This window comes from Protopterus annectens, chromosome 7.part1 (genome assembly GCF_019279795.1).
Source record: "Protopterus annectens isolate FY-2018-M chromosome 7.part1, PAN1.0, whole genome shotgun sequence".
Lineage (NCBI taxonomy): Eukaryota > Metazoa > Chordata > Ceratodontiformes > Protopteridae > Protopterus > Protopterus annectens.
In genome coordinates, this window is record NC_056740.1 from 385,013,069 (window position 1) to 385,032,471 (window position 19,403).

The 19,403-nt window shown below is 39.9% G+C and overlaps 1 protein-coding gene across 14 annotated transcripts in view; it reads right to left on the bottom strand.

The window, feature by feature from the left end:
- MYO5A (myosin VA) overlaps positions 1-19,403 on the bottom strand; it is a 4,204,798-nt gene that overhangs the window by 1,322,954 nt on the left and 2,862,441 nt on the right. For all 14 annotated transcript variants that reach the window (XM_044078829.1, XM_044078834.1, XM_044078828.1 and 11 more), the window contains 2 exons: positions 16,223-16,309; positions 15,997-16,105 (listed from right to left, as the gene is read on the bottom strand). In XM_044078829.1, coding sequence (XP_043934764.1) covers positions 15,997-16,105; positions 16,223-16,309 — 196 coding nt within the window. The remainder of the gene's footprint in view (positions 1-15,996; positions 16,106-16,222; positions 16,310-19,403) is intronic.

A 19,403-nucleotide genomic window follows, 5' to 3' on the forward strand; every position in this document is an offset into this window, starting at 1 on the left:
AATAAACAACCCCCCTTGTACTACAATTGAATTTACCTTTAATGTGGTATTTTTTACCATTAATGACAAAAAAGGTAGTAACATTAATGTGTTTACACCAGTGGCAAGTTTCGCATTTAAACATGCCGCAGTGTGGTAAATGATAGGACTACCATTCTCTAAAATTCCTTCTAAGTTTCTACCTTTTCTAAAAACCATGAAAGGAAAATCTCCCACATTTCCTGATTAAAATGTCATCAAGAAGAAAATACCAATGTTTATAAATAATTGATTTCACTAAAGGTGCATCTATAAAAAAAGTAGTAATAAAACTTAATTTGGCTATATCCGTCTCAGCTAAGAAAAAAGAAGAACCATTGATGTCAACCATGCTCCCATTAGGGGCTACTATTGGAACATCACTGTCAACCAAGTCAGGGTCAATACAATTATTAGGCTGTTCTACATCCAAGTCAATAATGGTAACAGTCATTATTATTTAATAAGGGTTTATAAAACCCATTTATTCTTTTCGAAGATACTTCGCCAATGACATCCTCAACTAGCCTAACAGGATACCCACGCTTAATAAACATCTCCTTTAATAGGTTACACTCAGTCAAGAAATCACATTCTAAGGAAACCATCCTTGCTGCCAGTACCAATTGGCCCTTGATCACCCCCCTTCTTCTGAAAGTAAGGGTGACAGCTAGAAAAGTGAAGGAATGTGTTTGAATAGGTGATTTCCTGAATATTTTTGAAGTGTACTTATTCAACCAATAGTTTTTAGTTAGGTTCACACCCAGAAAGGAAATTTTATCAGTATTAAATTCCCATGTGAATTCCAAAAAGTTGGTAAATTTGGTAATGTGTTCAACAAAAAGTTCAGCTGAAAGTTTATCAACCCGCCAGAGAATAAAAATATCGTCCAGGTACCGGGTGTGCCATGCAGCTCTCTCCTGGAAGACTGCATCTTTAAGAAGGAAATTTTTCTCCCAGAAGGCCATAACTGTGTTGGCAAAAGTGGCCCCACACAGGGAGCCCATGGCAACACTCAATCTCTGGAGATAATATTCATTATTAAATAGAAAGTAATTATTGCTTAGAACCAATTCAAGCAAATAAATCACCAAGTCAATGCAAGAACCATCCACACCTTTTCAGAGTAGGAAATCTCTAACCCACTCACATCTGGTGTCCTGTGGTATAATGGTGTAAAGGTCACGGACATCAATTGTGAGAAAGTTGAGGTTCTTAGAAAAGGGAAGTTTATTCATAGCTCCTAAGAAGGCCCATGAGTCTCTACAAATCTGGGACTCATTTTTCAGGGCGTTCTTGAGTTTAGTGTCAACGAATTTCGCACACCCATAAGTAATGGATTGCCTTCCGTCAATACTAGGACGAAAGGGGGGGGGTTAAGTCTTTGTGTATTTTGGGCAAGCCGAATAAAGTGGGAACCAAAGGATGTGAAATAGACAAGAAATTAAACAAATCAACGTCAATACACCCATCAATAAATAAATCATTAATGAAACCTTTGATGCATTGGTAGGCCCCATTAAATTCGTTCAAAGATACTCTAACATAAGCTTCACTTGTTAAAAGTGTATCCATTCTATTATTGTAATCATCAATATCCATAAAGACCAAACCACCCCCTTTATCAGGCTTCATAATACGAATGTTGGCAAATCTTAGATCCTCTAAAACATCCCTTTCCAATCTAAACAAGTTAAACAAATCAGTGTTACTGCAGGTCCTTCTATTTAAAATACTTCTAAAGTCATTCTCACAAATTCTTTCAAACAATATTATAGAAGGATGTAAAGCAGGATTGAATACACTAGCAACTCTAAAGTCCATGGTCAAGCGAGAGTTGCTCCCAAACAACAAATTCAAATTTAATTTATGGGTGAAAACCTTTAAGTCTATCAAAGTTCTTGCTAAATCACTTCTATTAGAAGGGACAAAGGTTAACTCTTTAGCAAGAACTTCAATAATCAACTGACTAGGACCAAAGGAGGAAAAGTTATATATTTTAAAATCCTGCGTGCTGTTTACTAAAATGTGAACAGACTCATGTGAAACATTAGTAAGGCTAGGGTCATTTTCTGGTCTAGGGGGAGGAATTACCTCCTCCTCCTCCTGTTCTGGCCTTTCTTTTTCCAAAATTGCCGCTGTTGTGGACGATTTTGTTGGCCGCCAGTGTTAGATTTCTTGTTCCCCTGAAAACCCTGATTAGTGTTGGAACCGTTTGTGTTGTTACCAATGTTAGTAGTGCTCGTACTCATAAGCCTGTTGGCCAACCTCTCACTTCTTCTAACTGGAGATGCATTATCAGGTGTAGTGCAATTCCTTAAAACACCATTGTTGTCAGCATGTGTAAAACTGTCACCCGAGTCAAGTGAAACTCTGTTGGAACTACAGTCAGAATTAGCATTCATGTTTAAAGGGGGTGGAGGGCATGCCAATCCTTTCCCATATGCTAAAGAGTCCCTGTTCAGTTTTTTGTTTTTGTTCTCCCTAATTTTAAGCAGAACATTGTCAATACTGTTAAAAATATGGAAAAAGTCATATTTATAACACAAGAAGTCAATGTAATTTCTAATACTAGAATCTAAATTAACCAGTTCAACTTTTAAAGTGTCAATCTGAACACAATAATCCTTGATCAACAGTTGCATAAATTCAATTCCCTGTCGAACGAATAAACTTAATATGTCCTTATGAAAAGTTGAATTTGGAATTAAACCTGTTGGAAAACGCCACTGTCTCAATCCTTTAGGTACTTGTTGGCATTTAGTGCATTCTGTAAGATACTGTACTTCAATATGAAGTTTCTTAAAACGAAACAGTTTAAAATCGTAAACCTTAAGAAGTTTTACTAATCTATTTTCATCTTTATTCAAGTTGGTAATATTGTCAGCTTGTGAAGACCCATTCATGAAAGAAGCTGGGTCTTTAAACCAATCCTCCTCAGACTTGATACTGATAGCTCAGAAACTTCAGACAACTAAATGCAATTCTGTGGAAAAAAAACAGCAAGTTTTGAATCTTGCCGTTACATTTTTAAAGAGTTTCTGCAGGGACCCTCCCCTGACACACACAGACACACACACACACCCTGTATACGTATACTAATTCTGAGACCATGTACTTCGGAGTAGGGGGAAACCCCTAGATACTGCAAGCTCTGCACTCAAATTTTTGCTCTTCTAATCACGATCACAAGTATGCTCTTGGATACTCTTTTCCACCAGTTCTTGGGATTCAGGAAGTGATAATGATCGCAAATTCTGATTGAGATGGACGCCATCCTCCCTGTTGCAGCAAGCTGCACAAAACCAAATTATACAAAGAACTTCCTAAACTGACTGAATTATTGAGAACAGAATATGAAACTAGACTAATTTTTTGAAGACAAAAAACTGTTCTTCAGTTATGTCACAAATCTGATAGGGAAATGGTACATATAACAGACTTTCAGTAAGCAATGTAGTAATATGCAATTGCCAACTAATAGCAGATACTCTGGCAGACAAACTTTTCACCAGCTTAAAAAAAAGTTATAATTATTACAGCTCTCCCCACATAAGCCACCGATTCCCCAAACATAACAGATTAAATAACTACTACTAGAATAACACACGTTAAAATACCAGCTCCATGGGATCTGGCAACATAAACAGCAGTTTTATTTCTGTAATGAGCTGCTTCCCCCAGTCAAGACATGGGTGCAGGGTTTGATTCTTTTAAACTCCATTTACCTATTGAGTGACTCTGAGCAAGCATTTAATCAGATACTAACAAATTTCCCCCAGTAAGTATGAGTACTGCCATGCGTCTCCCCTGAAAAGATGCCAGTAGACTACTGGTGCTAACCTGGTCATCAAAAGTATAAAAATGCACACACATACCCCTGCATCACTGGATTTCCATCCAAATATGATTTCCCTTGGCAAAGAAAACACTATATGAAATTCCCCTCTATGACGTGGCAGATGCAGGTACTTTTGTAAAAAGAATGACCATGTGCTTCTCACTTTCATTTCATGGGTAGCTACACTCTAAACTCTCTCTAGGAATCTCACTGGTGGCTACCCACTACAGGAAGTCTCTTAAGGCAGCTGAAGTCCAGGAGATATGAGGTCAGCTGAGGGGCTCAGCTACTGCACGCTGAGCAGGTAACTGTAATCAAGTTGTTTTTAGTGACCAATTGTAATTATTTGCTTTAAATGGCCAGCCCCCCAAAAGACAGTACCAAGTCTTAGGTAGCTGCCTACGTTGCACTGTGTTGGATGAGGCTCTGGGTCCAGGACTAGATTATTCACTTACTTTGGAACCCATTACTGAACCACTGCAAAGATCATCCTCAAAGTAAGAGGATTTAATTACAAACCACAACAAAAAAAGTAAGGTCATGAAGAAAAAAAAATGGACCAAAATGTGAGTGTACTAACAAAGGAGGTAACCAGGAAAGTTCAGTACTAGTTCTGATGAACCACAAGTTTCACCACCAAAATGCACTTCTGTAGCACCACTTTATTGCAAATAAACCCAAAACAGGCTCTTTGCAAAGACTGAATATCGGAACATATAAATTAAGAAGGATTTAATTGTTGATAAATTAACCAACAAGGGCTTGAGTTAATGAATAGCTCAAAAATACCCTCTGTTCTGAAAATATGCAATTAAATGGAGCCCCAAGAGTTACAACTTAAGTAATGTGGGAAAGCACTGGGATAAAAAGCAGACCAATACCAGTAGGTGAAGCACTGGCAAATGACCATGGCTGGTCTTCAGTGCAGACCAAGCCCAGAAGAGCAAATAGCTGATCCTGATTAAATCAGACTCCATTCCCTGATGATCTAATGCTGAGCAGAATTGATGGAAAATAAGTTCTTTCTGAAAAAGGCTAGTAGGTCTGCTACCACACGCTACTGTAAAAACTTCCAAAGTATGAAGACTAAAGATGGCAAACTACTCTGACCTTCAAGTGCTTTTGTCCTGCTTGCATATCCCTTATTGCAAACACTTTCACACAGATATTGCGCCATCAAGATGTCAAAGAGCTTTGATTCCCTAAAGTGGGACTATTTATTCAAAATCCTAATGCTATTTGAATTTCCTACATCCTTTGTTCATCTTCTAAAGAATATATATATATATATATATATATATATATATATATATATATATGGATCTACTTCAGTCGATTGAACTTTTACAAGTTTGAACCACATATGGCTGAGACCATATGTTCAAACTTGTAAATATTCAAACACTGAAGCAGAAACACAAAAAACAATAAAACACAAAACTAAACGTCTATAGCAGGGGGGCTATGCCCCCTGCACCCCCCCCTTACTTAACTATACCAACTCCAAGATTGCACTACATTGCGGAAATAGGAAATCTTCCCTTTCCACTCTGTACGGAGATCTCCATTCAGTCTGATCGGACTTTTGCAAGTTCGAACATATGGTCTAGGGCATATGTGGTTCGAACTTGTAAACGTTCGCTCGACTGAAGGAGACCCATATATATATATATATATATATATATATATATATATATATATATATACGCACACACACACACAAATATATACATATATATATATATATATATATATATATATATACATATATACACACACAAATAATTTAGTGTATGTCAAGTTAGGTCCTCTTACCTCTAAATCTATACATATAACAAAAGGCACAAAACAAGTATGTCCCATGTCACCGATTCTATTTGCTCTGGCTGTTGAAATATTGGCAGATTAAATTCGTAACAATATAAAAATCAAAGGAATAGATGTTTATGAACAATACAATTCTAAAGTAATGCTACTTGCTGATGATATATTATTAACATTAATACAAAAGAGACATTAGAAGAATTAGATATATTAATTGATAAATTTCACATGACTTCAAGACTCCATTTCAATAAATCAAAATCAACATTTTTATTTTTAAATAAAAAAAGAACTGCAGACTAAGGGGGATCACATCATAGGGAAACAAGAATCTACCTTAAAATATCTAGGAATTGAGTTATGCAAGGATAATAATGAATTAGTCTCCAAAAACTGCAATATCATCATCAATACAATTAAAATCTCTTGTGGAAAAATGGAACAAAATAATATTAACATTTGAAGATAGACTACAGCTAATAAAAATGGTTTTACTACCAAGGATCGTATATATAGCCTTGGCAATACAACTGTTACCAGAAAGGAATATACTTAAAGAAATAAATTCATGCCTAATAAAATTTTTATGGTTTCGCAGAAGAAACAGAATAGCTTTAATATATCATATCAGACCATGGAAACGGGAAGGATTAAACTTTCCTAATACAGAAACATAAAAAAGCATCAATATCTAAAACAATCTCAGATTGGATAAGACCAAATTTCTCTGCAAATTGGAAAGAATTACTAACTGTAATATCAATAAATGAATCTGATTTACAAGAAAATTCAAATAACAGATAAAAACAATTTGCCATGGCACGTATTATATATTAGTATGCAATATAACATAACTAAACCCACTAAAAATAGAAGTTATGTTCTTACCATAACGTTCCATGTTAGTTGTCTTCTTCTCGCCTTCATTCTTGCTGGATGGGTTCGGAGCCGAGCCACTCTAAAAGCTCGAGAGTTGGTTCCACCGGCTCGAGGCTCCCCTTATATCCCACAATGCTAGGCGAGAGTTACCTCAGATCTCGTTTGTAAGCTAACCCAGCTTATACCAAAAACAGTATAACAGTGAAACAGAATCCACCTCTAACAGCAGGAAGAAAAGGGGTGACCTATATCCTGAAACAAGAAATATGCATAATAGCATATGACTAAGAAAGAGGTGGTAGAAAGAGAGGTCACGATCACAACTCCTCTAGGTCTGTCCAGGCCAGGGGGAAGGAGGGTGGGACGCAAGAAGGCGAGAAGAAGACAACTAACATGGAACGTTATGGTAAGAACATAACTTCTATATGTTAAGTTGTCTATCTCGCCTTCATTCTTGCTGGATGGGACCGCGTCCCTAGCACCTTGTCCCGGGTGGCCTAACGGAACAGACTCCTGAGAACAGTGGAACCAAAATTAGCTCTATGCCTAGAAGCTAAATCCAACTTATAATGGGAAATAAAAGTGTGAGGAGTAGCCCAAGTAGCCGCTGCACAAATGGTGTCAATAGGCAGTCTGTCTTGGAAGGCTAGAGAAGTAGCCAAAGCTCTGGTGGAATGGGCTTTAGGTTTATTAGGCAGTTCTTGGTGTCTAATTTCATAAACAAGGGTAATCAGAGATGTTAGCCATCTGGATAAAGATACCTTTGAAACTGGAAGTCCCTTTCTGCTTTCCAAGATAGGAGACAAACAGCTGATCAGATTTTCTGAATAGTTTCGTCCTGTCCAAGTAGTACCTTAATTGACGATGAACATCCAGGTAGTGTAATTTCTGTTCAGACCTATTTGAATACTCCGGGAAAAAAACAGGGAGGTCAATGCATTGGTTTAGATTTGATGTTGAAACCACCTTAGGCAAAAGGACGGGTTAGTTCGTAAGGAAACTCTGTCCTTATGGAACACAAGGTAAGGAGAACGACAACTGAGTGCTTGAAGTTCTGAAATTCTTCTAGCTGATGTGATAGCCACCAGAAAAAGAGTTTTCCATGATAATAGCTTTAAGGAACATGAAGCTGCAGGTTCGAAAGGGGAAAGAATCAAAGAAGCAAGAACTAAATTTAGGTCCCAAGGAGAAGGAGGATTTCTGACAGGAGGTCTGAGAAGAAAAACTCCTTTCAAAAAGGCTTTGCAGAGTTTGTGGGACATTAGGGCAGATTCAGAAATACCCACATGGAAATTAGAAATAGCCGCCAATTGAACCTTAAGAGTAGATGGAGATGAACCTGCATGGAAGAGTTCAGCAAGAAAATCAAGGACTAGTTGGATGGAAGCGGTGAAAGGATCTATGTCTTTTCCTTGTGCCCAATATGAGAAGCGTTTCCACTTACTCAAATAAATCTTTCGAGTGGAAGATTTGTGGGAAGCTATCAAAATATCTCTAACAGAGTGAGATAATTGAGGAAGCCTGGCTACTGTTGGAAGTGGAGGAACCAAGCAGTGAGGTTCAGAGAGGGGAGGGAGCGATGAAGCTGACCCGACTGATGGATCAAAAGATCTGGAACTAGGTCCAGGTTCCACGGTCGCTCAAAAGAAATCGATGTAGAAAGGGGAACCACACTTGTCGAGGCCAGTAAGGCGCAATGAGGATCAATGAGGCCTTCTGAGCGATAGCTTTCTGTATTACTTGAGAGATCAGTGGGAAAGGAGGAAATGCATACAGAAGTCCCCGGGGCCAAACTTGGACTAGTGCGTCCCTGCTGGGTTGGCCTGGTAAAGAGAATAGAGTGAAGTATTCTCTGCACTTGCTGTTTTGGGGAGTAGCAAAAAGATCGCAGCAAGGCTGACCCCACTTGAGAAATATCTCTCTCACTACAGAGTCTTTCAGAGACCACTCGTGAGGCATAAGAATAGCTCTGCTCAACTTGTCCGCAATGTGATTGGACTTCCCGGGGATGTGCGTTGCTATCAGAAAACACTGAGAAGAAATCGCCCATTGCCACAGTCTGAGTGCTTCTCGACACAGGGGGTATGATCTGGTTCCGCCTTGTTTGTTGATGTACCACACTACAGACATATTGTCTGTCTGGATTGCAATCGTTCCCAAGGGAAGAGAGTCTTGAAGGGCTTGCAACGCTAAAAGCACTGCTCTCATCTCCAGAACATTTATGTGCAAGTGGCATTCGTTTGGTTGCCATGTGCCCTGGACTGTCCTGCCCTGATAATGCCCCCCCCACCCGATCAGGGAGGCATCCGTTGTCAGAGTAGCAACCGGAGGAGGTGGAACAAATGGTCTCCCCAACAGGAGCTGGGGGGAAGACATCCACCACATGAGATGCTTTTGCACGCTTGCGTGATCATAATGGTGTGAGACATTGGAAGTTCCTGGTATGACCATTGAGAAAAGAGCATCCACTGAAGGATCCGCATGTGGTATCTGGCTAATGGGAGGAGAGGTATGGCCGCTGCCATAATTCCCAACACCTTTAGAACTAACCTGGCTTTGGCTCTGTTGTTGTTGAGAAGTAGTGACACCAATTTTTGAATGTCTGATATCCTTTGGTTCGTTAGTGTTGCAGACATGTTTACAGTATCTAAATTTGCCTATGTAGGTAATAGTACGACAAGGCGACAAAACAGACTTTTCGCAATTTATTGAGATACCCAATTTTGACAGACGAAAAGTGTAATCTCTGGCCATCAGAAGGAGATGCTTGGTGGGAGCTGTGAGGAGCCAGTCGTCCAAATATGGAAACACCTGGAATCCTTGTCGTCTCAGGTGAGAAGCTACCACTGCCATGCATTTGGTAAACACCCGGGGCAGTGGTGAGACCAAAGGGCAGGGCCCTGAATTGAAAATGACTGGTTCCCAGCCTGAAGCGGAGGAATCTTCTGGAGCGCCTGCTCATTCTTATGTGATAGTACGCGTCCTGAAGGTCTATAGAGCACATCCAGCTTCCTTTTCCCAATAGGGGAAGAATGGATTGCAGCGTGACCATCCGAAATCTTGTTTTCTTGACCGATCTGTTCAAGATACTGAGATCCAAAATTGGTCTCCAGTCCCCTGTTTTCTTTGGAACTAAAAAGAACCTTGAGTAGATTCCGGATCCTTGTTGGTCTGCTGACACTGGCTGAATAGCTCTTTTGCAAGCAGTTTTGAAATTTCCAAAGCTGCTATATCCCTTTGAGCGGTGGAACATCTGGAAGGGATTTTTGACTGATTTGGAAAACGAAGAAAGGGGATAGAATAACCTTCGAAATGATGGACTGTACCCATTTGTCTTGTGTCAAGGATAGCCAGGCTTCTGGGTACAGTGACAATCTTCCCCCGACTGCCTCCGAAGATGGGCAGTCGGGCAACACCTCAGGGATGCTGAAAGGGCTTATCGGAGGAAGTTTCTCGATTGCCCTGGTTCTGCGGACCCTCTGCCTCTAGGGCGGCGTCTACCATTGTTGTTCCCCCCTCTGCCTCTGGCGGCGAACCCGCTCTGTGCGCCAGGCGAAGTCCCTTGAGATTGTTTACGGAACCACATCTTTCCACCCTTCTGGCCTTTGGGGTAAGGCCTAGAAGGAGTCGAAAAACGGACTCCGACGGCAGAAAGGGTCTTGCCATCAGTCTCGCACCTAGTCAGGGTTTCTTTCACTTGAGGACCAAAAAGAGATGATCCATCAAAAGGGGAGTTCGTGAAAGACGCCTTGAAAGGTTCCAAAATTGCATAGCCGCATCCAGGCGTGCCTACGTAAGGCTACCCCTGTTCCTGCGGCTCTGCTCGCTCCATCGGCCGCATAAGAGAGGAGGCGCATGGAGGAGTTGGAAATGGAATTAAGGATAGCCAGCTGCGTGTTCATTTTTCTTGGAACCCCGCAGCTGTAGGGTCCTTCAACATCTCACTCGCTTCCTTGACCAAGTCCCTTTGAAGACGAGTGAAATGGCACAGGTAATTCAGCTAACGCATGGTAAAAGTCGCTGAGGAGAACATCCGCTTCCGTACCTATCCATGGACCTAGATTCCTTGTTAGGTGGATGGACAGGCACTGAAGGATCAGCCAGTTCCTTCTTTGTGGCGGCAGCTACCACCATAGCATCCACAGAAACTCCTTTTGATAAAAATTGCTTGTCTGATGGAGCTGTGATGAATTTGGAGGGTCTCCTGGGAGTGGGGTCCACTGAATCAGGATCCGCCCATGCCTTCTTAGCTACCACCTGCATGAGGGGGTCAAGGGGGACACCCAGGAGGTGGAAGGACGAGAGCCAAACGCCTCAAGATACACAGATTCGTCCTCTGAAGGGTTGAGGGTTGGCCAATTTCCCCTCTGTTTAAGGATCTCCAGAATGTCTGCAAATGAGACATCTTCAGAAGGGGAACGGGGGGAACCCTCAGAATCATCCAGATCTGTGTCCGACGTGATAGACTCAGGTGAGTCAATGTGCTTCCTCTTGCACTTCCTTTTCCGAGGGGGCTCTTCTGCCAAATCTGCGGTCCGGAATGAGGGAGTGAGTCGACTTACCCTGAGGCAGCATAGAGGGAGGGGCTGACGGAACCGACTGTGGAGTAGAGCCAGGCTCTAACACACTCCGCATGACCTCGAAAGCACCCCTGTCAGGCAGAGCCAGAGGTCCCCGCTCCGAGGAGCTAAGGACCCCCCTCGGCACCGACAGTGATGGCTCCGAGGCCGATGTCGGAGCCGAACTCACCAGCGCCGAAGCACCGAGAGGGAGAGGGGGGTCGGACAAGGGTCCGATGCCACTCACCCCCTCGGAGCCGACGAGGGAAGTCCGGCGCCGAGATTCCTCCACGGAAGAAAACGGAGCCGAAGACAATTGTCTCGGCTCCGAGGTGACCACAGTCTCGGTTCCGACACGACCCGGCTCCGAACTCAAAAGAGTCGAAGGAGGAAAGAGTTGATGGACCGGGCAGGCACCGACTGATGAGTCGGGCTCTGAAGCATCTGGGCTAGTGCCTCGGACTTGAGTAGTCGACTCACCACCCTCTGAAGGTCATGATCGGAAAGCCTCGATGACCTAGAGGAATGAGACCTTTGGCCCGTTCAGACAGCAGGGGAGAACCTGGAGCCGAATGAACGGAGCCAAGAGAAGGTGACCTAGACCTCTTTCTGGTTGTCGGCTCCGAAGATCTTGTCGGAGCCGACACGGGTACCTCGATAACCTCGGCTCCAGCCGGAGCCGAGGAAGCCACAGAAACTGTGGACTGAGCCTTATCGGCTCCAGCCGGAGCCGATAAAGGCAAAGGTTGAACAACCTGAGGTCTCGGCTCAGAAGCCGGAGCCGAAGACCTCGATGCCTTAGAGGGTTTCCCTGTTGAGACAGACAGGGAATCCTCAGGCTTCAACAAGCCTCTCAGAATTAGCTTGTTTTTTCTTTCCTGCAGGACCCTGGGGCTGAAGCCATGGCAAACAGCACAGGAGTCCTGCAGGTGCAAAGGCCCCAGACAATAGACACAAGAAGTGTGAGCGTCTGTCAGAGACATTTTCTGACAGCACGCATCACACTTCTTGAATCCGGAGACCTTTGCTTCTTTTGACATAGCCTAACTGGTGAACACAAACACACACTCAAACACACCAGTTATACCCTGTCAAGAAAAACAATTTTAGTAAAGATACTAAAAATAAAGTACAACAAACTGTAGCAAATTATAGTAAACTACACAAACACTCCCTAGGGAAGAGAAGGCCTAAGGCCCAAGGGAAGAACCAAAGGTTCTTTTAAACAAGAAACGGGAAAAATTAGGGTCGGGGATAAAGTTCTATGAACTATACTAATTTAAAAAGAATTAAACTGAAAAAGGGGGAAAAAGAGTAACTTTTAATAGAAAAAGCTAAAACTCACCAGGAACCGGTAGAAGCAACCAACCTCGAAGCTGTAGCGGCAAACGAGATCTGAGGTAACTCTCGCCTAGCATTGTGGGATATAAGGGGAGCCTCGAGCCGGTGGAACCAACTCTCGAGCTTTTAGAGTGGCCGAGTCGGAGCCGAGGTCGGCTCCGAACCCATCCAGCAAGAATGAAGGCGAGATAGACAACTTAACATCTCGCATGATTAATTATTACATTGACTCATTTAGGAAAATTATTAATGCAAATATAAATTTAAAAATCTGGTTTGATCTTTTAATACCATTTATAGTCACAAAGAACTTTCTACATAAAATATATAAAGAAATGATTAATTCCTGGGAACAGAAAGGATTTGTATGTTGGCTCCAATGTATCAAAAAACTAAAAGTTTTAGATATGCAGGTAATAAAAACAACATACAAGATTCCACAACAGGTCTGGCTAACTCTACAAAATATTCTGTCATATTTGCAAGATTTAAGAAGAATACTTAACAATTCTTCATTTAAAGAAATACCTAAATTTACGAAATACATATGTGAAATATATAATGGACTTTGACATGGGAAACAGCATTTCAAAATTTTACAAAATATTGATAAACTATAAAACAACACCCAAAACCTCATATTGGAAATATATAACAAAAGGACACTCAATAAAGTTAACTGAAGATATTAAAACAAATATCTTATTATCGATAAAATATACATCATTTACACAGTATTGGAAAGTTTTTAATTGGAAATGCTTGCACAGAGCATTCTTAAAACCCAGATAGAATCAGTAAAATTAGTTCTTCCATAAAAGGAAAATGCTAGAGATGTGAGCAAGCCCACAGTGCAGATTGGAACCACATTTTCTTTGACTGTGTTAAAATTAAGCCATTTTGGAATGGTATTAATAACTTTCTATAAGCGTTATTTAATGAATCATTTTATTTAACTAAAGCTCTTGTATTATTAAATGGGAAAGAAGGTCCTCATTTGAATAAGTCAAACATGTATCTAGTATGGACTATACTTGCAATTTCAAGGAAGTGTATAACAAGAAGATGGAATACAAACGCAATACCAACTTTGGAAGACTTCTACAGCCTACTGAAGACCACAGCATTATCAGAAATTAAAATTAAAGTACTAAGAATTTATCCAAAGCCATTTATCAACAACCCTTGGAGAAAAGTCTCATCGTTGATTGACACTATACAATAATTGATCAGACACTCTGATAATGGATTGGACATACTCATAAAGTAACTGTATACATTAAGATCTGTTATAGTGTCAGGCTAATGTAAATAGTGTATATAGTTATTTAAGATGTTATGTATAAATACTATGGAATTCATTGAAATGTATTTGAAAAATAAAAAAGAAATGTTGAGGAAAAAGATGTCAAAGAGAAATACAACGAAGAGAAAAACAGCAGACCCCAGTGAACAGAGACAAAACAATTAGTAGTTTATACTTCAAATCCTTGTCTTACAATGCAAGGTTTATTTTACTGGTCACTTGTTCATGTAATTTAATGAACAGGAAATTATTTCACTGGTGCAGCCTTACTCTGCTGCTGTAAGTTTATTTTACTGAGACCAAAGTAATATGAATTAACATCAATGGAAAATAACTGCTGAAGTAAAGGCCCTGACTGAGAAATAAGAATTTTTGCAGCAAGGTGCTTTAGCTTTGCTACTCAGAATAGAATATATCAAAGTCACACAAATGCTGACACTGCTTCCAGTTTGAATATGTGTACCTGGTTTTAATGATGCACCCCAAAAATCTATTACATAAATAGACTCTTCGACAATAAACACCATTTTACTTCTATAAATAAACATACAAATGACCCCCTTACATTTTAGCATAGCCAGCAAGCTTCTCAGAGTTCATAATGTATGGACTGCAATGAAGGAAACTACTTATGTACTGCAACCAGACTCACCAATTTCTTAAAACAATTAAGCACTTTCGTCTTGGTCCTTGGACTTCATCAGAATCTGATGAAGTCCAAGCACTATAACGAAAGCGCTTAGTTATTTTAATAAATTGGTGACTCTGGTTGCAGCTCATTCCTACTGATTCTGTTACAAATTTATTTTGTTTTGCCCGTTTCTCGTTTTAACTACTTATGTAACTGTCTTTCTTCTTGGATATAAATAAAAAAGAATCAAAAGTTTATGTCTATCAAAATGTATGCTTCTCTACTCATTCAAGAGAAATAAGAACCCTATCATATTATTTGACATTTGGTAACCAGGAAAGTCCTAATGGGTAGAGATTACCCGTTTTCAGCAGAGGCTTGGGGAGAAAAGCTGCACATAAAGACAGACAGAGAAGAATAATTAAGTCCAGCACAATAAGCAGTGAGAAATTACATATGGTAAAAAAATATATACAATGTAAAAAATCCATAGCTGGATACAGGATTTTACTAGCAGGAATTAACAGGACTTTACAAGCAAGAATTAAACCTACAATTTATATTCTGGTTGTAGGTGACACAGAGTAAATAGACTGATTGGTGGATAGAGAAGAACAGAGAGAGAGAGAGAATAAAAAAGTATAAAGGTAGAAAGTTCTAGGTTGAAATGTTATAGAAATTATGGTGAACAGAAAGAATGGGAAATCAATAGGACTAGGAGGATATTAAAGACATGACAAGAGGATAGCTACGCAGAAGAAGAACACAAGCATACCCAAGACTTGGAAAGATATTATGGTCAACACATGGTTTGACACGCCACAGAAAACCGAAATTCCCAGAAATATGTCAACAAGCTGTCACACATTTCACCAAACTAAATTATGTTTGACCACAACATATCAGTACTGTCTTAAAATGATGCCTGGTGCTTCTACCAGAATACCTAAAAGGATTTTAGACAGTAATATTAATGTTTATCTTAGTGGCTAAAAACATATTCCAGTTTATCTTGGAGGAAAAACTACAATTAACATTAATAATTGGAACAAACAATTCATTCATTCTTTAGTCGATGCGTGTTTATTTGGTAAACTAGATAGTCACACAGCCTATTCTAACAGGCAGTTAGGGTGAAGCATGAAACTCTCCTGAACAGAGCTCTAGACTTTTACAGAACTGACACCCACATTCACACAGCACAAGCAGCTACAAGAAAGTTGGAGGATCACCAGTTTAACCTATCAGCTTGTTCGTCTGAGATGGAAGAAACCAAAGCTTCTGTCAAAACTCCACACAGAAGAAGATGTAGACACCACAATGAAAGTACCTACTTTCAAAACAATCTGTAAGTAACCACCATAAATGTATAGTGTTCTGATGAAAAATGAAATTTCCATAAGTTTTGTCTTAAAGTACTACTATCAGAACAAAATTAGCACAGTGATAAAAGACTGACAGTGAAAACATGCATATTTATGCTAAAAACAACAGTGGTGCATTGGGAAATGTTAGTAAATGCAACATGAATGGAGCAAGTAGTGATTTTATTATCAGCTGGCTTTTCCTGCTTGATGTAATAAAAGGTATTTAGTACCTTGATAAGTTTTTCCAGCACATTCCTGCAAGTCTCCTTTTTATCAATCAGGATATCTTTCTGTTTCATTAGAACACGGTACCGGCTGAAAAACTCCTGATAGGTCCACCTGTGAAAAGAAATTTAACATTAAGAGGGAGAATCAGAAAAAACAATGAAAGCTTTGCTGCATGCTTAATTCTCACAAAAGATAGCAGACGTACAACTAGCTTTATCCTACTGTTACCTTGAAGGGAATCCAGCAGCACTAATACGGATAGTTTCTAGGACGCCACAGGCCCTCAGTTGTTGAACAGCTCTCTTAGCATCGAACCTGGAAAAGATGAGCTATGATGAGTACAGTCCTAGAAAAGGATACACACAAAACCAGTTAGTTTGTATGACCTTTCTTACAGTTTCTTCCGAACTCTTACCACTTCTGCCTGTCTCGGTTGGAGTCCCCAAGGGTCCATATTAGGACCCCTTCTTTTCAGCATCTTCTCTAATGATCTAGCCTCATCCACAACACACACTAAAGTAGTTCAGTATGTGGACGATTCAACTTTAATCTACTCAGCAGATATCTTACCAGACCTCCAAATAGTAGCCCAACAAGTTTTTAATAATACTGAAACATATCTAAGTAAATCACAACTAACTCTCAACCCCAAAAAGACACAATTAATGCTATTTACCAGTAGCAAACAATCACCGACCAACCCTCCCTTTCACTATTCTCTCAGCAAACACAGTCATCCAACCAGCTGAGCATACAAAACTCCTTGGAGTGACAGTTGACAACAAACTCATATTTGACCAACACATAGCCACCACAATTAAGAAATTCACATCAAACGTGGCTCACTGTATGGAAACAAGCCACTCCTCACTGACAATACTAGACTGGCTATATCCAGAACCTTCCTCCTCTCTTTACCAACTTAAAAAAAATCAGATGTAACCAAACTGGAAACTTGCTACAACAAAATAGCCCATTTTGCAGCCAACCTACCCCACTAAACCACCCATTGTATCGTCTACATAAATTAAATTGGCTCGAACTACCTAACCTTCATCTCTACCAACTTAAATTCACACTCAATGTCATCTTCCATCCTGACAGTTGCCCATCCCTCGAGGAACTTGTTGTTCCCTACGCATGCCTACGACGTCTAAGATCTGCAGACAGAAAGTTTCTCACAGTAAACAAAGCTAACACTCACGGTGAAACCCTATTCTCAAATCAAATCGCCAAATTATATAATTCTCTACCCCACACCCTCCAAAACACACCTGAATCTACCAGTTTTAAACTACTATTTGAACATCTATCCAAGAACTGGCTTGCTCCTGTGCCAAACCTGACTGACAAGATATCTATAACTCTCTCAACACACTGTCCACTCATTTTCTTCCTCTCCTCAGTGTTTATTACTACTCAAAAATAAATATATATAAAGGAAATCTCATTTGGTCATAACTATTGTGTAATATGTACACGCTACTAACTTTATTTTTTCTCACAGTGATCTTTACTGAAATGCTTGTGTTTTTCTTTTTGAACCTGTATCTACTAGAAAACTGTACTAAATACTACTTTGTACAGACTAAACAGAAGACATGCATTCTGCATCTTACTGTATGTATACTATTGTACACTGTCTAATTATTGTACATTGCTTATATATCTGTGGAGCTTTTCTCCCTGGGCCTCCACTGAAAATGGGCTTCTGGCACAGTTGGACTTTCCTGGTAAATAAATAAATATGACTGTTCTCAGTCTATTATGTCACCCAAGCAATTAATTTCTTCATTCTAGTTTCAGCCACAAACTCCAGCGTAACCACCTGTATGTCTTTAGATAACCAAGCAAGCTTTCTCACTAACTATAGTTTAAGAATTTGGAAATCTTAAGGCTTTATTTATCTAATGGAATGCAAGAAAAAATATGACTTAGCATTTCACACTAGATCCTAAACATTTGCACCATGTCCCCTTTTGAATGCTTTAAATTCGAGATAGAGTCTTCAGTCTTAGCCACCACAAAAGGAGGTGGGAAACAGGAACTAAATCCACTACAATGACAGACTTTCTTACATTAGTACATTTCCTAAACCAGCTTAAGATTAAAAAGCTATTCCTGGCACCCATAACATTTTATTTTGAATAATTTTCATGTCATATATCATCAACTATATTTCTGCTCACACATACTCAGTTGGTAGGATGATTGAATTTAGGGTGGAACATCCAATGGTCACTAGTTATCTTTCATTAGACATCTGGTACAACATTCACAATGTTATGAAAAGGTATATTTATATAGGTGCTGCTCTGATGAAATGCCAATCTGCGGCTGAGATATTAAAATAAGGTACATTCCACACACTGACTCGTGCAGGTGAAATGTAGTATGCAAAATAACAAGGGAAGAATTCTACATGCAGATATAGAACACAATATCACCACAACATATCTATGCAACCTAACCTAGTGGGTATTTACAAACCTTATACTGCTGGGAATTTCTTTTCACAATGCAGTTATCATACCCAGTATTAGTACAGCAGATCTGTATAACCCATTTGTATTCATAAAATAAAACTTCTATAGTTTAAGCTGCTTTTCTTCTTTTTTTTTAATCACCCTTTGCTCCTGCTACTGGCAAACCGTTAACTACCTCTCCAGCTAGCCAGTCTATTCACTCCCACCATTAGGGTGAAGGCTGACTGGGAGAGACAATCATTTAGGTGACCATCAGCGGTTGTTCATGATTATTTTCTATTTTTAGCCTTAACAACCCAAGGCACACCTGATGGAGTTCAGAGTACAGGTATGCAATGGGCTGACAGCACAGAGCACATCCACCCTCCCTTCTGCACAGGAATTTAATTTCACGTAGCCTGCTTTCCTTCTTATAAAGCCCAGAAGGTGATTTCCCCCATATTCAACAGGGAAACTGCACCTATTCAGTGTGCACCCAAGTGCTTACAGCCCTTTCCACCACATGACAGAGGTGAGCAGAGCATGATCCTTCATTCTTTCCCCTCTCTGCCTGGCTCCTCCACTTCTGGGACAAACTTATCCAATTCCAGTTGCCTGGGTTGCAGTCAGGACTCAACCTCTCTGTAACATGGAGCCAGGTACTCAAGCTGCTTTTCATAATATAATCTGTTTATTCATTTTTTTGTTCTTAATGAAGTGCAAGGAGGATACAAAAGATGAGCATATATTAAAACACTTGAGAAATGAAAGAAAATAACAGACTGATGTTTAATACAGAATAATACATACAGGATAGCCAGGGTACCAAAGAACAAGCAAAGCAAAATAAATAAATAAATAAATAAATAGTTGCTTGGGAGGTGTAAAGATTTGGTGAAGATGGGTGAAGGCTGCCAGTCATCTGTAAATATTAATGTAAACCA